The following is a 20,459-nucleotide window of genomic DNA, read 5'->3' on the forward strand; positions in this document are numbered from 1 at the left end:
GCCAAAATGAAGTTGGGCTGGTACCCCCAAATTCAAGGAGTTGTACCCAAAAACTTAGTCCTGCCCGCTCCAGTGTTCCCCACCCGGCTCTCCGGGCCGAGGTCACGTCAGGCGGCGGAGCTTCCGCCTCCAGGACCCCGCATCCTGCCCCTCAGCGCGGCCGCCCCCTCTGGGACTTCCCGGCAGCCCGTCCCTCCGCCTGGCTCGGCCTTGGAAACCGAGTCCCTCCGGCCAGCGCCCCACCCAGGGCCAGACGTGTGCTGACCCCAGGTTCCCGTCCCGACCCCCATCCCCTTAATTGGGAAGCCCCGCCCCGTGCGCAGTGACGTCGGACGCCGCTGTCAGCCGGCGCTGGGGGGGGTCGGTGTGGGGTAGAATGGCCGCTGCCGCCGTCACCCGCGGGACCCCGGGAGGTAAGAGCCGGGGCCTCTCGCCCGCCTCTCCGCCCCCGCGCCAGGGGGCGCAGCTCCACCGCCCGGACTTGGCGCGCCACGCCGGGGACCACCGGCGCTCTCCCGGGTTTGCCCTCACTCCCCGCTTCCGTCCTCCTCCCCCGCGCCAGGGGGCGCCGCTCGGCGCAGGGCCCCACGGCGGACCTGCCGGGCCGGGCCGGACCGTCCCGGGGACCCCCCGCTCCCCAGCACCTGCCCTGCCCCTTGCCCGCCACGCGCCCGCGGACTCTGTTCCGCAGCTTCTCCAGGACATCTCTCCGTGAGGGCGGGAGGCGGAACCCTCCCACCTCAGAGCGTCTCCGCTGACCACCGCCCCTCCTGGGGGGTCCGCCCCCGAGCCCGCTCCGCACCCTGGCGGGCTGCCCATCCCGGACTGCGCACCTGCGCCCTAGGGCGGAGTCCTTACCCCAACCCAGGTTCCAGGGCTCACAGTCGTGCTCGGATGGGCCTCTTCCCCCTCTCCATTCCCAGACACCTGGTGGAGCCCGCGCTGAGAGCATCCTCCAGCTTCCATCTGTTCCCCCAGGAGGGTGGGGGCTCAGGCTGGAGCCAGAGTGGTAGATGGGGTAGGATAGGCCTGGAGGCCGAGGGAAGCTGAGGCTTTGGGGATAGAGGTACGGTGGGGTGGACAGGGCGGTCAGTCTCAGGGTGGAGGATGGGTTGACTTGGGGCTGGGTAGCTGGGTCCTGGGTGTCTAAACCAGGTTCTACTCAGGCCCAACCAATCTGGAGGAAAGGGTGGAGGTTAAGATCAGTTGTCAGATCTGCCCTTCCCCTTGGAAAAATCAAAGAGAAGGAACTCAGGGTGTGTCTTTTAAGGCCTAGCTCTCCACCCGGACTTAGAACTCCTGCCTTCCCCCCAACATCCAGGCTCTCATTTGTCAAACCATCCTTCAAGGACCGGACGCTCTGAGTCCTAGCCCCAGGGTCTGACCCCTCCGCAGCTCCAGCCTTTCGAGAGCCAGGGCTGTAAACGCCGCCCCCCGCCGGCCTTCTCCCCTCCCCCACCCCGCCGGTCTCTTCCTGATTATTCTGTTCTGTTGTGTCTCCCACTCGTGTTGGTTCCTGGCACGGTGTCTGGGTTCGCCCTCTCCTCCAACCCCTGGCTGTACTCTGACACCCCAGTCCAGCCCCTTCCTCTGGCTTCCTCAGATATCACGACCCGGTTGTGTACCAGGTCTCCCACCTCATTCTCATCCTTGATAGTGTGGGGGCTTCTGCCATGACCTTGTTCTCTCCCTTCCCAGCACAGACTCCCCCTCCCCCCGGCCCCTCAGGCCGGGGGTGACCTTGCCCCCTGGAGTCCTCACCATGAATACCAAGGACACCACCGAGGTTGCTGGTGAGTTCACAGTCCCAGGTTTCCAGGTTGGGCACAGCCTTTTATTTCCCCCAAGCGGTGGTGACCTTATAATTCTTGGATCCCCGCTCTCCTTGGCATCATTTTATTCACCACCACCACCCCACCCCGCACCCCAGTGCTCTGGATTCGGCCCTTTTCCCCTGGGCTCTCACTGGGATGTCTCACACTAAGCCCTCCCTTCTCATCCCCTCTAGAGAACAGCCACCACCTGAAGATATTTCTCCCCAAGAAGCTGCTGGAGTGTCTTCCTCGCTGCCCGTTGCTGCCTCCAGAGCGGCTCCGGTGGAATACAAATGAGGTTTTCTAGGGAGCCGGGGCGGGGGACTGGGGCTCAGCAGGGCCTAGTAGGCTGGAGGAGTTCCCCTCTGTGGCTTTCAACACTCTCTAGGCTCTTTGGGCATCACAGGAGAGCTATAAAGACCTGCATCTCGTAGGAGCTCATTTCTCCTTGGCATATGCACCTGTGTATAAATGCTACCACTTAAAAGTATTTCCTACAAACAGAGCACTGTGCTCAGCGCTTGTCCTGCGTTATCTCACACAGTCCTCCAGGGATGCCGTTATCCCTGAGGTACAGATGAGGAGGCCCAAGAGGCCAGGCTGAGACTTTGGGAAGGGGACCCCCACCTGAGTGCCTCTTCTCCTCCAGGAGATTGCATCCTACTTGATCACCTTTGAGAAGCATGACGAGTGGCTATCCTGTGCCCCCAAGACAAGGTGAGAAGTTTTGTGAAGACGGGGAGTAGCAGGGGTCCTGGGTTCTGTGCACAGAACTCAAGGCCAGTCCTTCCCTTCTCAGGCCTCAGAATGGCTCCATTATCCTCTACAACCGCAAGAAGGTGAAATACCGGAAGGATGGTTACCTCTGGAAGAAGCGGAAGGATGGGAAGACCACCCGAGAGGACCACATGAAACTGAAGGTCCAGGGCATGGAGGTAAGCAAGGCCTCCAGCACACCTGCCTTGACCCCCACTTTTCCCCGTGAGCTGGGTTCCATCCCTGCCAGGGCTTGGTGACCTTCTCTGCCTACCACCCTCCCAGTCAGTCACTCTTCGCTTCTCACTCACTTTGGATCAGCTGGGTGGTTGCTCAGCCCACTCTCTGCTTTCTCTCCATGACCCAATTCTCCAGGACTTAGGCCACGCCTCCCCCTGGAGGCCACAGATGCCCAATCCCCTCACTTCTCTTGCGTTTCCCGTAGGGGTCTGACAGTACTTAGTACCTCAAAGCACAGGTTTCTCTTCTCTCAAATCATTGCTCCTCATCTCAGATGTGTTATTGCCCTGCCCTCTGATTTCTGGATAGTCCCCTGTCTCAAATCTGGTACTTGTTGTAAGGTCCTGGCCCCACTGTCCCTCTTCACTGTGGGGTAACTTGGGTGCTGGGTTTTGAAAGGTGTGGGGAATAGATGGGGGTCCGTAAGGGTTAAAGAGGAACTGGTGGCAAGATTGGGATTCCTGCAAAGGGACTGAACAGAGGAAGAGTTGGGGAGCAGACTAGCCCTCCCCCCACCCCAGCCTGTCTCCTGGCAGTGTCTCTATGGCTGCTACGTTCACTCTTCCATCGTCCCCACATTCCATCGGCGCTGCTACTGGCTGCTCCAGGTGAGGACAGAAGGGCTCAGGGAGACAGAGTCTACCTGGCTCTTTGAGGGAGGTGGGGGTCTGCGGAATGAAGGGGAAGGATGATGAGGTTCTGAGTGTGGAAAGGAGACTGGGAAGAAGAGAAAGGGGTTTGGGGATGGAGAGAGCCAGAACTTGGGAGGGTGAGGCTAGGGGTGCCTGGGGAGAAAGTGAGGACTAGGAGGCCAAGCCCCTGGCCATCAGGACCCCATAGCGCTCTCTGTGTACCCTCGTGCCCACAGAACCCCGACATCGTGCTTGTGCACTACCTGAACGTCCCGGCCCTGGAGGACTGTGGAAAGGGCTGCAGCCCCATCTTTTGTTCCATCAGCAGCGACCGCCGAGAGTGGCTAAAGTGGTCCCGGGAGGAGCTCTTGGGACAGCTGAAGCCCATGTGTAAGGCAGCAGGGCCAGGACAGAGCTCCAAGGGGAGAGTGGACCTAGGGGCCTCCCATGGCAGCCAAGTTTCTATACTCAGGAGCCTGTGGGGTGACCATGTCACCCCAAGCCAGGAGGCTTCTTTCCTGGGTGGGTGGGTGGGTACCAGGGTTCCTGGTGTGATCTAAGGTGTTCGACTACGGAGGGCAGCTGTGAGCTCCAGGTAGGAGCAGTCTGGGGGCCTCTGACCGCTGTTCCTCTGGCTGGAAGTCTCAGAGTATCTCAGGTGCTTGGGGGAGCCATCAGAGTTCTCTGGGGCCTATTTTGTGGGCGGTCCCACAGCATTTCCCCCCAACTCTCCTCCAGTTCATGGCATCAAGTGGAGCTGTGGAAACGGGACAGAGGAGTTCTCCGTAGAGCAGCTGGTGCAGCAGATCCTAGACACCCACCCGACCAAGCCTGCACCCCGAACCCACGCCTGTCTCTGTAGTGGGGGCCTTGGTGAGTGACCCTGACCTTGGAACCTTCCTCCCTCCTCGCTGGTCTGCCCTTACTCACACCAGGGGGGTAGCTGTCTTGTTGGGATTTGCATGCTTATTTGCATGACTTTTGCATGTTCCAGAAAGATGGGTCAGATGAGCAGAGGCCTTCCCTTCTGCATACTGCCTAGTTCCTTTTACTTATTCCTGGCAGCCTGGGCTCTCTGCTTTCTTCCTTTAGCAGTTCCTGGCTACCGCAGCACTACCGCTTATACACAGGCTTAGCCTTATTCTTAGTTGGCACCTCCTTGGTTCTGTTCTTTTGTCCTTTTTCTATGCTTTCACCTATTGCTCTCAGCTATTCCCCCAAGCCCAGGATCCTCCCCTGCAGTGTTCCTCCAAGGGGAGGGTGGGGGAGGAGAAATATTTCTGCTGCCTCCCAGTGGCCACAAGCAGTAGGACACCTCTGGTATGTAGTGACTTCTCAGGAAATACATGACAGCTTCCAGCAAAGGAGGGCTGGAGAGAAATGTGTCTTACCCCTTCTCTCCCCACCATCCCTTCCACTCCAGGTTCTGGGAGCCTCACCCACAAATGCAGCAGCACGAAACACCGTATCATCTCTCCCAAAGTGGAGCCCCGAGCTTTAACCCTGACCTCTGTCCCCCACCCCCATCCCCCTGAGCCACCTCCACTGATAGCCCCGCTTCCCCCAGAGCTCCCCAAGGCGCATACCTCCCCATCTTCCTCTTCCTCTTCCTCCTCTTCCTCCGGCTTTGCGGAACCCCTAGAGATCAGACCGAGCCCTCCAACCTCCCGAGGGGGTTCTTCCAGAGGAGGCACCGCCATCCTCCTCCTGACAGGACTGGAGCAGCGAGCCGGGGGCTTGACACCCACCAGGCACTTGGCTCCACAGGCCGATCCGAGGCCTCCCATGAGCGTGGCTGTGGTTGTGGGCTCTGAGCCCTCAGCCCCGCCAGCCCCTCCAAGCCCTGCCTTTGATCCTGATCGTTTTCTCAACAGCCCACAGAGGGGCCAGACATATGGAGGGGGCCAGGGGGTGACCCCAGACTTCCCCGAGGCCGAGGCCGCCCATACCCCCTGTCCAGCGCTCGAGCCTGCTGCTGCCCTGGAGCCCCAGGTGGCTGCCCGGGGTCTCCCTCCACAGTCTGGAGCAGGCGGGAGAAGGGGAAACTGCTTCTTCATTCAGGATGATGACAGTGGAGAGGAGCTCAAGGCCCAGGGGGCTGCCCCACCCGTACCTTCACCCCCTCCTTCACCCCCACCCTCACCTGCCCCTTTGGAGCCATCAGGCAGAGTAGGAAGAGGGGAGGCCTTGTTTGGAGGAGCTGGAGGGGGCAGCGAGCTGGAGCCCTTCAGTCTCTCATCATTCCCGGACCTCATGGGCGAACTCATCAGTGACGAAGCTCCGAGCGGCCCCGCCCCCGCCCCCCAGCTCTCTCCTGCTCTGAGCACCATCACAGACTTCTCCCCAGAGTGGTCCTACCCAGAGGTGAGTCTCAGACTTCTCTCCTTCCACCTGCATCCCTTTCACCCTGTGGCCTGTGGCCTAGTTTCCCTCAGCATCCATGGCTGCTTAGTTCTCTTCCCGGCCTCTATCTTTACATAGAACAGTTTTCACAGGCCTTCTTAACTACCCCTTTTTCCCTCCCTCCTCCTTCTACCTGTGACTTGTGGTTGTGTGAGTCCCTCAAGTGCCCCAGGGGACTTCATTCCTTTGGTGACTGGGTGGGGTGGGGAGGGCCTGGGACAGTTCAGCCTGAAGGGAAAACCCAACTGGGATGTGATGGCAGACTTTGAGAAGCTGAAAGACTGTATTCGCAGTGAAGTTCTGCTTTGTGCTGCCCCAGAGATAGAAAGCAGGAACTTCTGTGGGGGTACCGGGGGCCCCAAGAAAAGACTTCCTCCCAGTTATAGCTGTCTACAAATGGGATGGTAGCCTTGGGAGAGGCAGTGAGCTCCCCGTTTCTAGCAGATTCAAGTAGAGGGCAGGAGTGTGGGGAGAAAGGATGGTGGGTGGCTCTCACTCCACTCCACGTCCAGTCTCTGTACCCCAGACCCTGGGTGTACAGAGAGCAATAGGTCCGCTCTCAGGGTCTGAATGAATGAAGGAGTGAGTAATTATACCCAGCAGAGAGAGCCTCAGTCACATGGCTCTCTGACTTCTGCCTGCAGGGTGGGGTCAAGGTGCTCATCACAGGACCTTGGACAGAGGCCGCTGAGCATTACTCCTGTGTCTTTGATCACATCGCCGTGCCAGCCTCACTCGTCCAGCCTGGTGTCTTACGCTGCTACTGTCCCGGTATGGGGACTGGGGGTGGTAGGAGAAGGGACTAAGACATGACTGTTGGGACTCCCAGGAAGCACTGGGAACAAATGTGTTGGGTTGTTCCCGAGAACATAACAAGCTCATCCAGTCCTGGGGCTGAGCCCGGTGGTTGGCCCCCCACCACCGCCCTCCAGCAAGCAGATGAGTCTGAGTTGAGGTGTCAGAAGGTCTAGATTCTAATCCTAAAAATATACTGCTGAGCTGACGAGTGATCTTGAGTAAGCCTACTGCTTTCATAGGACCTTGGCCTCCCCTTCTGTAAGACCAGCCATCTGACCCACGGGGACTCTCATGCCTCCCCAGGCCCTCTGACTCCAGTCCAGGGAGAGTCTCTCCGGAGATGAGAAGGGAAAGATGTTGGTCTCCACCAGCCAGTTCTGAGACTGAGGGACATTGACTTTAAGACCTGTGCTATCCAGTATGGTAGCCATGAGCCACGTGTGCCTACTGAAATTAATAGTTAAGATTATATGAAGTTTCAGATTCAGCTCTGCCATCACACCAACCACATTTTAGTGCTCAGTGACCACATGTGCTCGTGCCCCACCAGGGGACAGGGCAGATGCAGGATGTCTCCAACACTGAGGAAAGTTCTTTTGGACAGCACTGGTCTGGATGTCATTGCCAAGATTCATCTCTGCCCTTTTGCCACCCGCTTTGCCTCTCACCTGACACTCAGCAGTGTTGCTGTGGGGCCCCAAGGACCACTGGAGTGACATGTCGACAGCTCTGCTCTCTATCAGTGTGTCCTCCCTGAGTCTCACCAGCCCTGTTCAGTGGTGGATGGCAGGAGAGGGGCTGAGACCAGAGACATTGGGAATTGGGAGTCTCAGCCTCTAATCTTGGGACCAGGGCCTGGTGGCTTTATCCTCAAGGCTATAGATATTGAGATCCTGAGACACCGCTCTCACTTCACCCTGTTGGTGAGCAGTTAATTCCTTTCTCTCGTCTTCGTAACAGAGTTAAGACCTCTGGACCTTGATCTTAGGAGATAAGAGATTTTACCATCATCAAATTGTTTATATATATAGGTATCTCTACACATCTACCTTCATCTGGCTCAATTGATAAAAAAATCTGCCTGCAATGCAGAAAACCCGGGTTCGATTCCTGGCTTGGGGAGATTCCCTGGAAAAGGAAATGGCAACCTACTCCAGTACTCTTGCCTGGAAAGTCCCATGGAAAGAGGAACCTGGAGGGCTTAGTCCATGGGGTCACAAGAGTCAGACACAACTTGGTTGACTAAACCACCCATAGGGATCTCTTGACTCTGTTTCTATGCCTTGGTGCTGAAAAACATCCTTAACTACAGGATCTAGAACCCAAGGGGTCTCTGGCCCAGAGGAGCTATTAAGTTCTCAAATAAAGGGGTTCCTCCCTACTTAGAGCCAAGGCCACTGGAGCTAGGGGCCTCTGGGGCCACAACAGGGCAGGTCGGGGAGGTGGATGTGGAAGGACCACCTGTGGCTCTGGTGAAGGAGCCCAGGAAAGAGAGCCATCTCGCTGATCCTTGCCCTCTCCAGCCCATGAAGTTGGGCTGGTGTCTCTGCAGGTGGCAGGGCGTGAGGGCCCCCTTTCTGCGTCTGTGCTCTTTGAGTATCGAGCCCGCCGATTCCTGTCACTGCCTAGTACTCAGCTTGACTGGCTGTCACTGGACGGTAAGTTCCTAACCTTCTGACGCCACCACCTTTGAGCATGACATGTTCCTAGGTCCATCTGAACTCGGGTGGCCACTGCCTTGCCCCCACTGTACCCCTCTTCCCAACTCCTGCTTCCTTGCTCATTTCTGAAGGAGCAGCAGATTTCCTTCACCTCCTCTTCCCTGTAAACCTTGGAGGCGGCTTTGTCCCAGCGCTTGTCCTGTCCATAGGAAGGGATCAAGGCCATGGGTGGGGCTGTGACAGTGCAAAGCAACAAACATGGGATACACTTGAGTGTATATGTGCCTGCTGCTGCTGCTGCTGCTGCTAAGTTGCTTCAGTCGTGTCCGACTCTGTGCGACCCCATAGACAGCAGCCCACCAGGCTCCCCCGTCCCTGGGATTCTCTAGGCAAGAATACTGGAGTGGGGTCCCATTGGCTTTTCCAGTATATGTGCCTACACAATATATTTAAACTTTCCTATGGTTTTTCCCTCTAGTTATAAAGACAGGCATTAATTATAGAAAATTCTGAAGTTACAGAAAAGCACAAAGTAGAAAATGAAAATTCCCTGTAACAATGCTCAATAACATACACCACTTTTAATGTATCTTCTTATACCAACACAGAGATGCACATACATACACGTGTGTGTACGTGTATGTGTATTTGTTTAAATCCAGAGCTGTTTGTCCCCTTTACTGGTTATCCCTCCTGTGGCTTTCAGAATTGTTTCTCTTCTGCATCTGCTTTCTTGAGGTTTGCATGTCTCCGTTTCCTCCTGTTTAACCTGTGCTTTACCATCTCTCCTGTGTGTCTGCTGCCTCTCATCTCTCCATTCCTCCTTGGATTTTTGTCTTCACTTCCCCTCTTCCTTCCCTATACCTTGTTCGTTCTACACCCCCAGCTCTCCTTTGCCCTTTTTCTCTCCTCTCCTTCCTCTTGTCTGTCTTCCCCTCTCTGCTCTCATACCTTGAGTCTCTGCTCAGAGCTCTTTACCCTCCTCCCTACCATCCCCTCAGCCTTCTTGCCCATCTGTCCTGGCATCTCAAAACATCCCCAGCCTCCACCTGTTTGTTTTCCCATGGCTCCGACCCCCTTCTGTCTCCCCTCCTCATCCTTGTGTGATCTCAGGAGGGGACAGATATAGCTTGGGATGTGTGCGTGTGCATTTGTGCATGGGGTGGGGGAGGAGGAGAAATGGACTTGGCCATCCATCTCTGTCACCTCCCCTTCCTGCCATCCTCTTTGTGGACAGCTGCGGGGGGCCAGGAGGAGGGGGTGGTGCTTTTCAAATCAGTCTCTGAGTTCTTTGGGGCAGTGATTAACAGAGAGGAGGGACCCTGAAGTCCTTCAGCCCCAGCATGGGGGACAAAGGTAGTGTCTGCGTCAAGAAGGAACAAAATGAGCCACCTGGGAAGAGGCTGGGAGTATATGCATGTGCATGCATGTATGTGTGAGAGATCTGGGGTGGGTATGTGTGTGGGTGTGTGTGTGTGTGTTTGCGAGAGAGAGAGAGAGAGAGAGAGAGAGAGAGAGAAAGAGAGAGATATCTGGGGCAACTGGGGCTAGACACCCAGCGGGGAGTCCTACAGTCTCTGTGTCTTTGAAGGACACAGTCTTGGTTCTGCATTCAGGTCCTAGGTGGACACGTGGTATGAAGAGCCCTAGACTGAGGACTGGTCCTGGGGGGCTCTATTCAGAAGGTGGAGGGGGGAGGGTAAAGGGCCATTGTATGGAGAAGAGGAAAGGATATGCTTGTGTCTTCATCACTCAGACCCTGGGACAGGATCTGGCTTTGTTGCCCAGGGCATCCCCTGGACCCTGCCCACTGAGCTCCCCATGCCCACTCCTCTTCCCCCCAGACAACCAGTTCCGGATGTCCATCCTGGAGCGACTGGAGCAGATGGAGAAGCGGATGGCAGAGATCGCAGCAGCTGGGCAGGCCCCCTGCCAGGCTCCTGACACCCCTCCAATTCAGGTACCTCTATGAGAGCACTCTACAGTGGGGAGCAGGGGGAGGGTCTTTCTGTAGAAATCAGCTGTAGTGTGTGACTCCCCTCGCTGTCCAGGCCCCAGCCAGTCCCCTTCCCTTCTCTGTGACATCACCCTGCTCCCACCCCCACCCTGTGGCAGGAGTGGCTATTCTGGGCACCCTCTTGGCATGACAAGCTTCGGACTATTTCTGGTCTGAAGGAGGGTGGAGGTGAGGGTGGGGGAGGGGATCCAAGAAGTTGGGGCTCAGCACTCTGAGGGTTCCAGGTCTCTGAGGAAGGAAGGCTGGAGAGGACTCTAGGTTCTGAGGGGGAGAAGCCATCTGTGGATACGGCACTGATCTGAGCCAAAGTGAAAGCACCACATGGGCATGCAGGCATGAGGTCTGGCTGCTGGAGAAAGCTGCCGGAGCGACAGGGAGGACTGACCAGCCATCAGAGGTCAGGGTGGTGGGAGCCTAGAATGGGAATTGTAGGGAGGGGGCAGAACTGGAAGCTGAGAGGACAGGTGTGGGATGGCCATCCCAGGCTGGGGATGCTCAGGTCTCTGCCTGAGGGTGTGTACACCACAGGATGAAGGCCAGGGGCCTGGGTTCGAGGCCCGGGTGGTGGTCCTGGTAGAGAACATGATCCCTCGCTCCACCTGGAGGGGTCCTGAGCGTCTGGCCCATGGAAGCCCTTTCCGGGGCATGAGCCTTCTGCACCTGGCTGCTGCCCAGGGCTATGCCCGCCTCATCGAGACCCTGAGCCAGTGGCGGTGAGCTGGGGCTGGTGGGAGTTGAGGTTGGGGGTTGTCAGGGACTGAGGAGGAACTGGAGGCTGCCATGGGAGTTGGGGTCACTGTGGGAAGAGGGGCTGGAATAGGGTTTGCACTTGGGGTAGTTCTAATGTCCTCTGACTTACAATGCTGACTTCTTGACCTCCTTATAATCATTCATCTCTGACTACTCTTCCTGCTGACCTTAGTGCTTGCCAGCCCCTTCGATTCGGAAGTTCCTACTGGGCCCCCTTTATCCCTAACTGGGCTCCGCTGCCCCTTTCCCAAACCCTCCAGGAGTGTGGAGACAGGAAGCTTGGACTTGGAGCAAGAGGTTGACCCACTCAATGTGGACCACTTCTCTTGCACCCCTCTGGTGAGAATGCTGGATCCTAGCGCATGTGAACAATGAGAAATGGGAGCAGTTCTTCAGAGATCGTTTGGGGGATGCAGGGAAGGGGTAAGGACAGGCCCATGCCTTATCTCTACCTCCCCCTCTTCTCCTCAGATGTGGGCTTGTGCCCTGGGCCACCTGGAGGCTGCTGTGCTCCTCTTCCGTTGGAACAGACAGGCGCTGAGCATTCCTGACTCTCTGGGCCGCCTGCCCCTATCCGTGGCTCATTCCCGGGGTCATGTGCGCCTCGCCCGCTGCCTGGAGGAACTGCAAAGACAGGAAGCTTCTGCTGAGCCCCTGCCTGCCCTGTCGCCACCCTCCTCCAGCCCCGACACTGGTGAGGATTTAAGGAGAATGTGGGTGGAAGCGCAGGCCAGGGGAAAGCTAGAGGGTGGGAGACGAGTGAGGTTGTAGGGATGGGGAGGTAAGAGCAGCAAGGCCAGGGAGATGGAGAGTGAGGGGGCAAGTGGCGCCTTATGCTCACACCCCCTTCCCTCCCCTTGCAGGCCTGAGCAGTGTCTCCTCACCTTCAGAGCTCTCGGACGGCACTTTCTCCGTCACATCGGCCTATTCCAGCGCCCCGGATGGGAGTCCTCCCCCTGCTCCTCTGCCAGCCTCTGAGATGACTATGGAGATGGTCCCAGGCCAGCTCTCCTCCAGTGTCCCAGAGGCCCCCCTATTCCTCATGGACTATGAAGCCACCAACCCCAGAGGGCCCCCACCCTCGCCGCCTCCTCTCCCACCAGCCCTGGACGGTGGGGCTGCTCCCGAGGAAGCCGACAGTCCACCAGCTGTGGATGTGATCCCGGTACCGCTTAGGTGGAGGGCCCCAAGCAGAGGGGGGTGCAGGGCTGGGGTGACACCAGCCACCACATGAAACAAGCAGAGCCGGGTGGCAGTTTGGGAAGAAGGGGTCATTTACCCCCATTTGGGGACAGGCAAGGTAACCCTCTGCGTAAGCTTCTGTCAGGGCTTGGGATTCAGAAGTCATGAAGCCTCAGAGGTTAGAATTCTGGAGAATAGCTTCAATTAGAGCTGGGTGGTAGGGGTTACCTGTTGTTCCATAAAGGGACAAGAGCGATGGCAGGAAGCGGGGAGGAAGGAGGAGCAGAGAGGTCAGAGAGGTCGGCAAGATGGAAGCGGAAGTGTCTGGCACTAACCAGGAGGTAGGGGGAGGCTTGCACATGCCAAGAGCTAAAACTCTTGTAGAGTGAATGAACCCATGAGAGTGGAGAGTGGCTCTTCACATGCAGCAGCCTGCTTCTCTGCTAGGACCTGGGACATACCTGCTTTAGAGAGACTAAGGGATTAACCGGGGCGCACTAAAGTGCAACAGATTTAGAGAACGCCACACGGTAGGCATCTTTATGTGAGACCAGCAGAAAGTGCTGCAGGCTGCAAGGCTGGAGCTATTCAATAAGGTGTCATGTGATTGGCAAGCGCTCAGCTGATTCTTGGCAAGCTCAAGGAGGGGGTGGCAGACATGGCCAAGTCTGTGGGAGCTGGCATGGGGCAGGCTGGGTGGGACAGTGGGCAGTCAGCCTGGAAGGCTAAGCCCTTCATTCGCCCAGCTTCTGAATCCCCATGTGCTATACGTCCTTCCTAGCCTGTGTTTTCCACAACATCTCAACACAGGGCTGTATTAAGTGGGACCCCAAGGAGTGTAAGTGAACCTGGAACACTGGCCAAGAAAGACAGGGTTAATGGGGGCAGCCATCCATGAGGCCTCATTGTCTGGTGCTGATAGGAGAAAGATAGGAAGTGAACTTATGCTATGGCCTTGGCAGAGCAAGAACAGCTGGGGGGCCCCTCAAGGTTCACCCAGCTTCTCCTTCATCCAGGTGGACATGATCTCACTGGCCAAGCAGATCATTGAAGCCACACCAGAGCGGATTAAACGAGAGGACTTCGTTGGGCTGTCTGAGGCCGGAGCCACAATACGGGAGAGGACGGGAGCGGTGGGGCTCAGTGAGACCATGTCCTGGCTGGCCAGCTACCTGGAGAACGTGGACCATTTCCCCAGCTCGGCCCCTCCAAGGTGACCAGCTTAGGACAAAGCCTCCAGATCCTTCAAAGGAACATGGGAGGGAGAGAGTGAGGGAAGAAGCTGCACTATGGCCAGAGCCTTTGAGGAAGGGATTGGTACTGGCTGGCGAGCTCTGAAGTCACTCTCCAGACCCTGTTACTGGGGCTCTGCCTTCAGAGCAGCACCCAGGTGGGAGAAGAGGGACTTCAGATGTCCAGGACATTCTTTATCCCTGTGCCCTACAGTGAGCTGCCATTTGAGCGGGGCCGCCTGGCTGTCCCTCCAGCACCTTCCTGGGCAGAGTTTCTCTCTGCATCTGCCAGTGGCAAGATGGAGAGTGACTTTGCCCTGCTGACCCTCTCGGATCATGAGCAGCGGGAACTGTACGAGGCAGCCCGAGTCATCCAGACAGCCTTCCGAAAATACAAGGTCGGGCGCTTGGGGGCTTCAGGGGATGACTTAGACAATCTTGAGTGGGGAGGTGATGGGTTCCCAGGACTTTGGGGGAGACAGCAATCATCTGGACAGATCAGGGGTAGGGAGAAGGGTCAAGGGACCCCAGGCACGTTGGAGGAGCAGGTCAGATGTTAGGTGGGCAGTTCCTAACTGATTCAGGTGCTGAGACTTCCTTCTTGCCACTTAGGGCCGGCGGCTGAAGGAACAGCAGGAGGTAGCAGCCGCTGTGATCCAGCGCTGTTACCGGAAGTACAAACAGGTGAGGCTGTCCTCTCTTGAAAGCATACCCACCAACCCACACACGCACCCACTCACCCCATCCCAGACTATCCAGAATGCTGCAGGAGCCCTAACTCCCCTTTTCTCTCCACAAGCTGACCTGGATTGCACTTAAGGTATTAGGCATGAGACCTGGGTGTGAGGCTGTCTGTGATGATTCAGCCTTTCCTTCCGTGAGCGTGTGGATTAGAGAAAGAGACTTGCATCGACTGAACTTGAAACGGGGTGGAGGGTGACCCTTAGGGGTCTGGGTCTCTGTCCCTCCATGTCAGCCCCTGCCCCTCCTCCCCACCCCTGCAGTTTGCACTCTATAAGAAGATGACCCAGGCGGCCATCCTGATCCAGAGCAAGTTCCGAAGCTACTACGAACAGAAGCGATTTCAGCAGAGCCGCCGAGCGGCAGTCCTCATCCAGCAGCGCTACCGCTCCTACCGCCGCCGGCCCCCAGGGACCCTGCCTGCCCGCAACAAGTACGGCCCCAACCCTCCAGCCCTCAGTGCACACCCACTGTGTCCACGGCCACTGCCCATGGACTCCCAACTCATCATCCTGCTCCTCCCCCACCCTTGCCCTGCCAAGGTTCCTAAGGGGCGAGGGGCAGGTGATTCCCGAGTGTCCTGTGCGGTCTCATCTGTTCTTCCTTCCACCAGAGGCTCCTTTCTCACCAAGAAGCAGGACCAGGCAGCCCGGAAGATCATGCGATTCCTGCGCCGCTGCAGACACAGGTGTTGCCCTTTCCCTCACTGGGGAGGACTGGGCCCCGCCGCCGCCTCCCCATCCCACCGCCCTGATCGGCCGGTCTCCTCTGACTCCTTCCTTGTCTCTCCGCAGGATGAGGGAACTGAAGCAGAACCAGGAGCTGGAAGGGCTTCCCCAACCCGGGCTGGCCACCTGACCTCTCCACTGCCTTTCTCATCACCCTGGGGGCCGCTTCTTGCAGTCTTAACAGGGAGAGGGCTCTCTGGGGGAGGGGGAGCCCCCTGTCGGCAGCTTTCCCGTCACTTCTGTGCTAGCCCGTCCTGGGTCTCCACCCCTACACCCCTCCGAAGTGCTGAACTCCCTCCCACCCTTGCCTCCTTCTCTTCCCTCCGGGTCGCGCCCCCTTCTCTTAGTCCCCGGCTCCAGAAGACCCATGCCCCACATACCTGCATCTTCAGCTGTGACCTCCGGAGCCCTGCCTGCCCCTTCTCCACAGCTCCCTCCCTGCCTGTGCCCACCTCGGCCCCTTCCTGACTTGCCTTATTTATTTGTTCGACGCGTCTCTGAATGTATCCGCCTCGGCCCCACCTCTGCCTTCGCTACGCGCGCGCCCCTCGTGTTTCAGGGCTGACCGTGCCCCCACCCCGACTCCGCATGTTTGCGTCTGTTTCCTCCCTTTCTGGCCCTGTCTTTCCCCGTCAACCGACCGACTCCGGCCACCAATCTCGGGGCCAAAGGGCGGGGGGGGTGTATATAGAAACGCGCTGCGGAGTCCTGCCCCGTCCCCGAGGGGAGGGGCCTTGTACATAATGTAACATACAGAGTATAGTGAAGAATCTATTTAAGGCGCTGCAGGGAGGGCTGCACGGCCGGGCTTGTGGTTCCTGGCGCGGCGGGAGCCTCCTGCCGGCTCCACGAGCACTTTCTACTTGTGCATGGGCTTGGTTTCTACGAATTGCCATTAAACATCGCTGCACCAGCCAGCCTCCGGCCTCTGTCTGCGGGCGGCGGGGAGGGGCGGGGCCCCGGCCGGCGGAAGGCTGCGGGCGCGCCAAGCCGGGATCTGAGCCGCGCCGGGGCGGGGCGGGTGCGTGGTTTTCCGCCTCCGACGTGTTTCCGGCCTTAAAGGCATTTTGCCCTTCCCTTTAAGACGCACCGCCCCCTCTCAGTCACTCCCAAGATGGCGGACCTACTGGGCTCCATCCTGAGCTCCATGGAGAAGCCACCCAGCCTCGGTGATCAGGAGACTCGGCGCAAGGCCCGAGGTGAGGATCCCAAATTCATAGCCGGCTTTCTTCGCCCGGTTCTCCGGATCGCAATCCTCCCTCTTTGGATGACCCCGCCTTCTCAACCTTGAAAGACCCCTCACCGGGCCCTTCAGAGACCCCCCGAGTCCCTAAAAGGGCTGCTGACCCGCCCGCTGTTCTTAGCGGACGATGATTGGCTCCCTGAAGCTCAGCACCAGCCCCCTGCCTCTTCCTGCCCTGGCCTTCCGCAGTCCTTGTTTTCAATTCGCCCGTGAGCCCGCCTGTCCGCCGGTGGCGTGGTCTGATTGGTAGGCTGTCCTGAACCCCACCCAACCCCTTCCCGCCTTCGGATCGGAGGGCGGTAAGATCGACCGCTCGGCCCCGCCCGCCCTGCCGGCGCGCCGGTCCGTGCACCTCTTCCCCTTCCGATTGGATCCAGGATACGTCCATCCACAACCCTTTCTCCCCTATTGGCCTCCTCAACTTAAAGGACTATCGATTAAGTTTGTTCGACCTTTCTCGAGCCCACCCCACCCTCAGCACCTCTAATTGGCTGCTGGAGCTGTTCAGTGCCCTTATGCTCCGCCTACTTGATTTAACCCGATCCCTTCTGCAGCGCTCCAACATTTCTCTCATCTGTACCCTGAAATTCCTGAGTTCCCTGGGCGGGTCGTGAATGTTGATTGGAGGAATGAGAAGGCCCCTACCCGGTCCTACTGGCCATAGTCTCCCAGCCTGTATTCGAGTAACTTCTCTGCTGGCGGTTCAAGTTGGACTGCCAGTGTAGGGCGCGGCCCGCTGGGCGGTGCAAGCCTCTCCTGCTCTCTCCGCAGCGTGTGAATGAATCTGACAGAATGAGTGCCTTTGGGGGAGGACACCGGCTCCCCACCCGTTCGAGGGAGGCCAGGCCAGGGGTGGGTGCCTTCAAAGTGCTCAAGTGCTGCTTAATGCCAAACTAACATCCATATTTACTGAATGGTTACTAAGGGCCAGGGGCACAACTCCAAGGAGCCGACAGTCCGGAGCATTGATGAAATGATCACACAGGAGTTAAAAATCAACTTTATAAATGCTCTGAAAGAAAAATAATTGTCAGGATTGTAACTACCCAGGGCTTCTAACCTAGCCTGCAGTGAGCTGAGATCTGAAGGATAGATAATTCAGTTAGTGAGAGGGCAACACAGTGCTCCAGGCAGATATTTGAAAGCTATAAGGAAGGAGTGCGCATAATGGGACCTGGGAACTGAGTTACTTCAAGCTCACCGCGACTGACTAGGTGGTTCACCAGCGGCCGTTGACAGACTAGGAAGCTGAAGTTGAGTTTAGTCACTTGCCTGTGGTTACACAGTTACTTAGTGGCGGCCTTTCAAACCCAGGTGTGACTTTCAAGCCCATGTGCTTATCCATAATCTTAAGTCACCTCCTCAGTTGCAGAGAGAAGACTCTCGAGACAGAACAGTCAGTGACCAAGACGGGGTCTGAGCCCATGAGGCTGAAGAGAGGAGTGCACCTGAGCTGTCCAGCCCTGGAGCCCCGGAGAGTAACTGGATAGGACAGGAACAGGGTCCCTGGCTTCTAGGAGCTCATAGTGGGGCAGGGAAGACAAAAGTTATAGTCTGTTAGTTCTCAGCATGTGCTGTAGTGGATGTCTGAACCAGATGTGCTTGGGCCCCAGAGGAAGAAGTAATTCTTCACCATCTGACTCATGGTGGATCTCAAAGTTTGCAAGGGGAAGAAGAGCATTTCAAGCAGCAGGAACAACATGTGCAAAGACATGAAGTGATTAGGAAAATGCGGATAGGTTCAGTGCAGCTGAAGGGGTTCTGATCCTGTGGAAGAAGTAGGCCTTAAGAATGTCAGCAATTTGAAATGGCAGAAGAGAGAAGAGGGGACAGTAAGACCCAAAGGTAGCGAGTTCTCTTTACAGCTCAGACACCTGCACTCCCAGAGGAGAAGAATGTTAGACTGGCCATTTCAGCTTCATCTTGGCTGTAGAAATAAGAAGTGGGGGTATTACAAAATATAGGAAGTTAAATAATTTCCTCTATCCTGTGTAGACAATGAGATGATAAACTCTTTGAGGCCAGGACTGGGTCTGTTCCCATTACCTCCCCAAACCTTAGAGTTCTTGGTATGTCGTAAGCAATAAATAAAAATGTTTGCTAGTTGGTTTCCCCAGTGGGAAACAGGGTTGAGCATGATCCTCATCTCTGTTTCTCCCACTAAACTGTGAGCTCCTAAAGGGCAAAGCTATGTCTTCATCCTCTTTGTACTTCAGGGCCTAGCAACGTATCAGGGATAGAGTAAATATCAATAAATGCTTGGCAAATAACAGTAATCCTCCCTTCCTACCTGACACCTCCCAGTGGACACGAGACCCCTCCCAAAGCCTTACACCCTCTCACCACCCATACTTCCATGCCTGGCCTCATGCTGCCATTTCTTGCCCCCAGAGCAGGCAGCCCGCCTGAAGAAACTACAGGAGCAAGAGAAACAACAGAAAGTAGAATTTCGTAAAAGGGTAAGAACAACTGGAGAGATCAAAGGCAGCTTCAGAAAGGACTAACAATAAGTTAGAATCAGAAGGTTGAGGACTTAGTTTGTGTGGAAACTGTCTTAAGAGAAGTGAAGCCCAGAAGTCAGTGGCACGGAGGTGGGAAAGGTGTGGGAGGCGCAAGCCTGTTGGCCCGGCTGGGGAGAGGGGTAGTGGGGTGGAGCCATCATCTCATATCTTCTTCCCTTTTCCCTCTACCAAGATGGAGAAAGAGGTGTCAGATTTCATCCAAGACAGTGGGCAGATCAAGAAAAAGTTTCAGCCGATGAATAAGATAGAGAGGAGCATACTGTGAGTGTCTCTGGGCTGGGGCGACAGGAAGTGGGTGGTCAAGGAGGCACAAAGGGTGAAAGGTTCAGAGGGGAGAACCTCCTAGAGGAGGGTACTGGCCCCCCTCATGGCTTCACAACCTCTTTCCCTTTGGCTCCTCCTCCCCAGACACGATGTGGTGGAAGTGGCTGGCCTGACATCCTTCTCTTTCGGGGAAGATGATGAGTGTCGCTACGTCATGATCTTCAAAAAGGTAAAAGGCCCGAGTTGAGTTCCCCGCTCTCTCCTTTTCAGCCTGTACCCCGCCCCAGGGGAGAGGAATGAGGTAAACTATGTATGTGGAACCTTGACCCCATCACCCACTTCTTTCCCAGGAGTTTGCACCCTCAGATGAAGAGCTGGACTCCTACCGGCGTGGCGAGGAGTGGGACCCCCAGAAGGCTGAGGAGAAACGGAGGCTGAAGGTGAGTTATGCCTGGAAGTCCCTGGGACCCTGCCACCACCATCTGGGAGGGGCTGAGGTCAGGCCTTGAGCTCCGGAGCCCCCCTCTACACCCTCAGGAGCTGGCCCAGCAACAGGAGGAGGAAGCGGCCCAGCAGGGACCTGTGGTGGTGAGCCCAGCCAGCGATTACAAAGACAAATACAGCCACCTTATTGGCAAGGGGGCAGCCAAGGATGCAGCTCACATGCTACAGGCCAACAAGACCTACGGCTGTGGTGAGGCCACAGTGGGGGCTGGGAGGGGGCAGGGAAGAGGAGATAGGTTGGGGGGAAGGTGAGGGGAGGCCAAGGCCCAGGACTCCTAGGTCCTCCCACCCTCCCGTCTGCCCCTAGTGCCCGTGGCCAACAAGAGGGACACACGCTCCATTGAAGAGGCCATGAATGAGATCCGGGCCAAGAAGCGTCTGCGGCAGAGCGGGGAAGAGTTGCCATCTACCTCCTAGGCACCCCAGCTCCTGGGGCAGGGCAGGGGGCAGGGAGGGACGAGGCTGCTGCTATTAGAACCCATCCTGGAGCCCCACCTTCTAACAGCTGTCACTCAGGCACAGTGTTTGTCACTGTTCGAGCTCAGATATGTATGTGGGGTGTGTGTGTGTGTGTGTGTGTGTGTGTGTGTGTGTGTGTGTGTGTTAGTATGTGAAAGTGTGAATCCTCAGGTGGGTATTTAATCTGTATTATTCTGTTCGTCCTGGAAGTTTCTTCCCCATGGGGCTGGGATTACTTTACATTCAATAAATACCATTTGACCCAATGTCTTGGTTTGTTAGCAGAGAGAAAGGTAGGCTTTGGAGAGGAGGTGAAATAATTATAGGTTGAATAATATAAACTTGCCTTTGTGGGCCAAAGATGGCCAAATATTGGCACTTCTGCAGAAATTCCTAAGGGATGGTGTTTTTTAAGAGCACAGTCACTATGGCCAAGTGGTCTAGCTTTGGATCCTGGCTCTGCCACTTCCTGTCACCTTGGTAAAGTATTTTGCCTGTTTGTGACTCAGTTTC

General features: G+C 56.7%; 2 protein-coding genes across 10 annotated transcripts; both read left to right on the forward strand.

The window, feature by feature from the left end:
* Window positions 1-353: 353 nt before the first annotated feature.
* On the forward strand, window positions 354-15,867 carry CAMTA2 (calmodulin binding transcription activator 2). Of its 9 annotated transcripts, none has more exons than XM_027975032.2 (23): window positions 354-413; window positions 1,699-1,793; window positions 2,009-2,112; window positions 2,464-2,531; window positions 2,614-2,749; window positions 3,332-3,418; window positions 3,679-3,832; window positions 4,181-4,315; window positions 4,866-5,806; window positions 6,490-6,616; window positions 8,167-8,301; window positions 10,149-10,264; window positions 10,850-11,034; window positions 11,332-11,410; window positions 11,543-11,765; window positions 11,935-12,236; window positions 13,270-13,466; window positions 13,700-13,883; window positions 14,098-14,169; window positions 14,285-14,305; window positions 14,490-14,659; window positions 14,840-14,914; window positions 15,021-15,867. In XM_027975032.2, the coding sequence occupies exons 2-23, from the start codon at window positions 1,763-1,765 to the stop codon at window positions 15,082-15,084; spliced, it is 3,606 nt and encodes a 1,201-aa protein (XP_027830833.1). In that variant the 5' UTR covers window positions 354-413; window positions 1,699-1,762; the 3' UTR covers window positions 15,085-15,867. The 9 variants fall into 9 exon arrangements, with proteins under 9 accessions (XP_027830833.1, XP_027830836.1, XP_027830834.1 ...); XM_027975035.2 differs by having other exon boundaries at window positions 11,962-12,236; XM_027975033.2 differs by having other exon boundaries at window positions 3,347-3,418.
* Window positions 15,868-16,059: 192 nt separating this feature from the next.
* Window positions 16,060-20,212, forward strand: SPAG7 (sperm associated antigen 7). Its single transcript, XM_004012603.5, has 7 exons — window positions 16,060-16,153; window positions 18,589-18,656; window positions 18,892-18,980; window positions 19,128-19,212; window positions 19,334-19,423; window positions 19,521-19,677; window positions 19,795-20,212. The coding sequence occupies exons 1-7, from the start codon at window positions 16,069-16,071 to the stop codon at window positions 19,902-19,904; spliced, it is 684 nt and encodes a 227-aa protein (XP_004012652.3). The 5' UTR covers window positions 16,060-16,068; the 3' UTR covers window positions 19,905-20,212.
* Window positions 20,213-20,459: the final 247 nt, after the last annotated feature.

Source organism: Ovis aries, chromosome 11 (assembly GCF_016772045.2).
Source record: "Ovis aries strain OAR_USU_Benz2616 breed Rambouillet chromosome 11, ARS-UI_Ramb_v3.0, whole genome shotgun sequence".
NCBI classification, from domain to species: domain Eukaryota; kingdom Metazoa; phylum Chordata; class Mammalia; order Artiodactyla; family Bovidae; genus Ovis; species Ovis aries.

Bases quoted from the DNA above. Each gene is read 5' to 3' on its own strand.
- CAMTA2 (XM_027975039.2), top strand. From the start codon at position 1,763: ATGAATACCAAGGACACCACCGAGGTTGCTG. The intron at 4,316-4,865 runs GTGAGTGACCCT...CTTCCACTCCAG, and splicing joins TCTCTGTAGTGGGGGCCTTG to GTTCTGGGAGCCTCACCCAC. The intron at 14,915-15,020 runs GTGTTGCCCTTT...GTCTCTCCGCAG, and splicing joins CTGCGCCGCTGCAGACACAG to GATGAGGGAACTGAAGCAGA.
- SPAG7 (XM_004012603.5), top strand. From the start codon at position 16,069: ATGGCGGACCTACTGGGCTCCATCCTGAGCTCCATGGAGAAGCCACCC. The intron at 18,981-19,127 runs GTGAGTGTCTCT...CCTCCTCCCCAG, and splicing joins AAGATAGAGAGGAGCATACT to ACACGATGTGGTGGAAGTGG. The intron at 19,678-19,794 runs GTGAGGCCACAG...GTCTGCCCCTAG, and splicing joins CAACAAGACCTACGGCTGTG to TGCCCGTGGCCAACAAGAGG.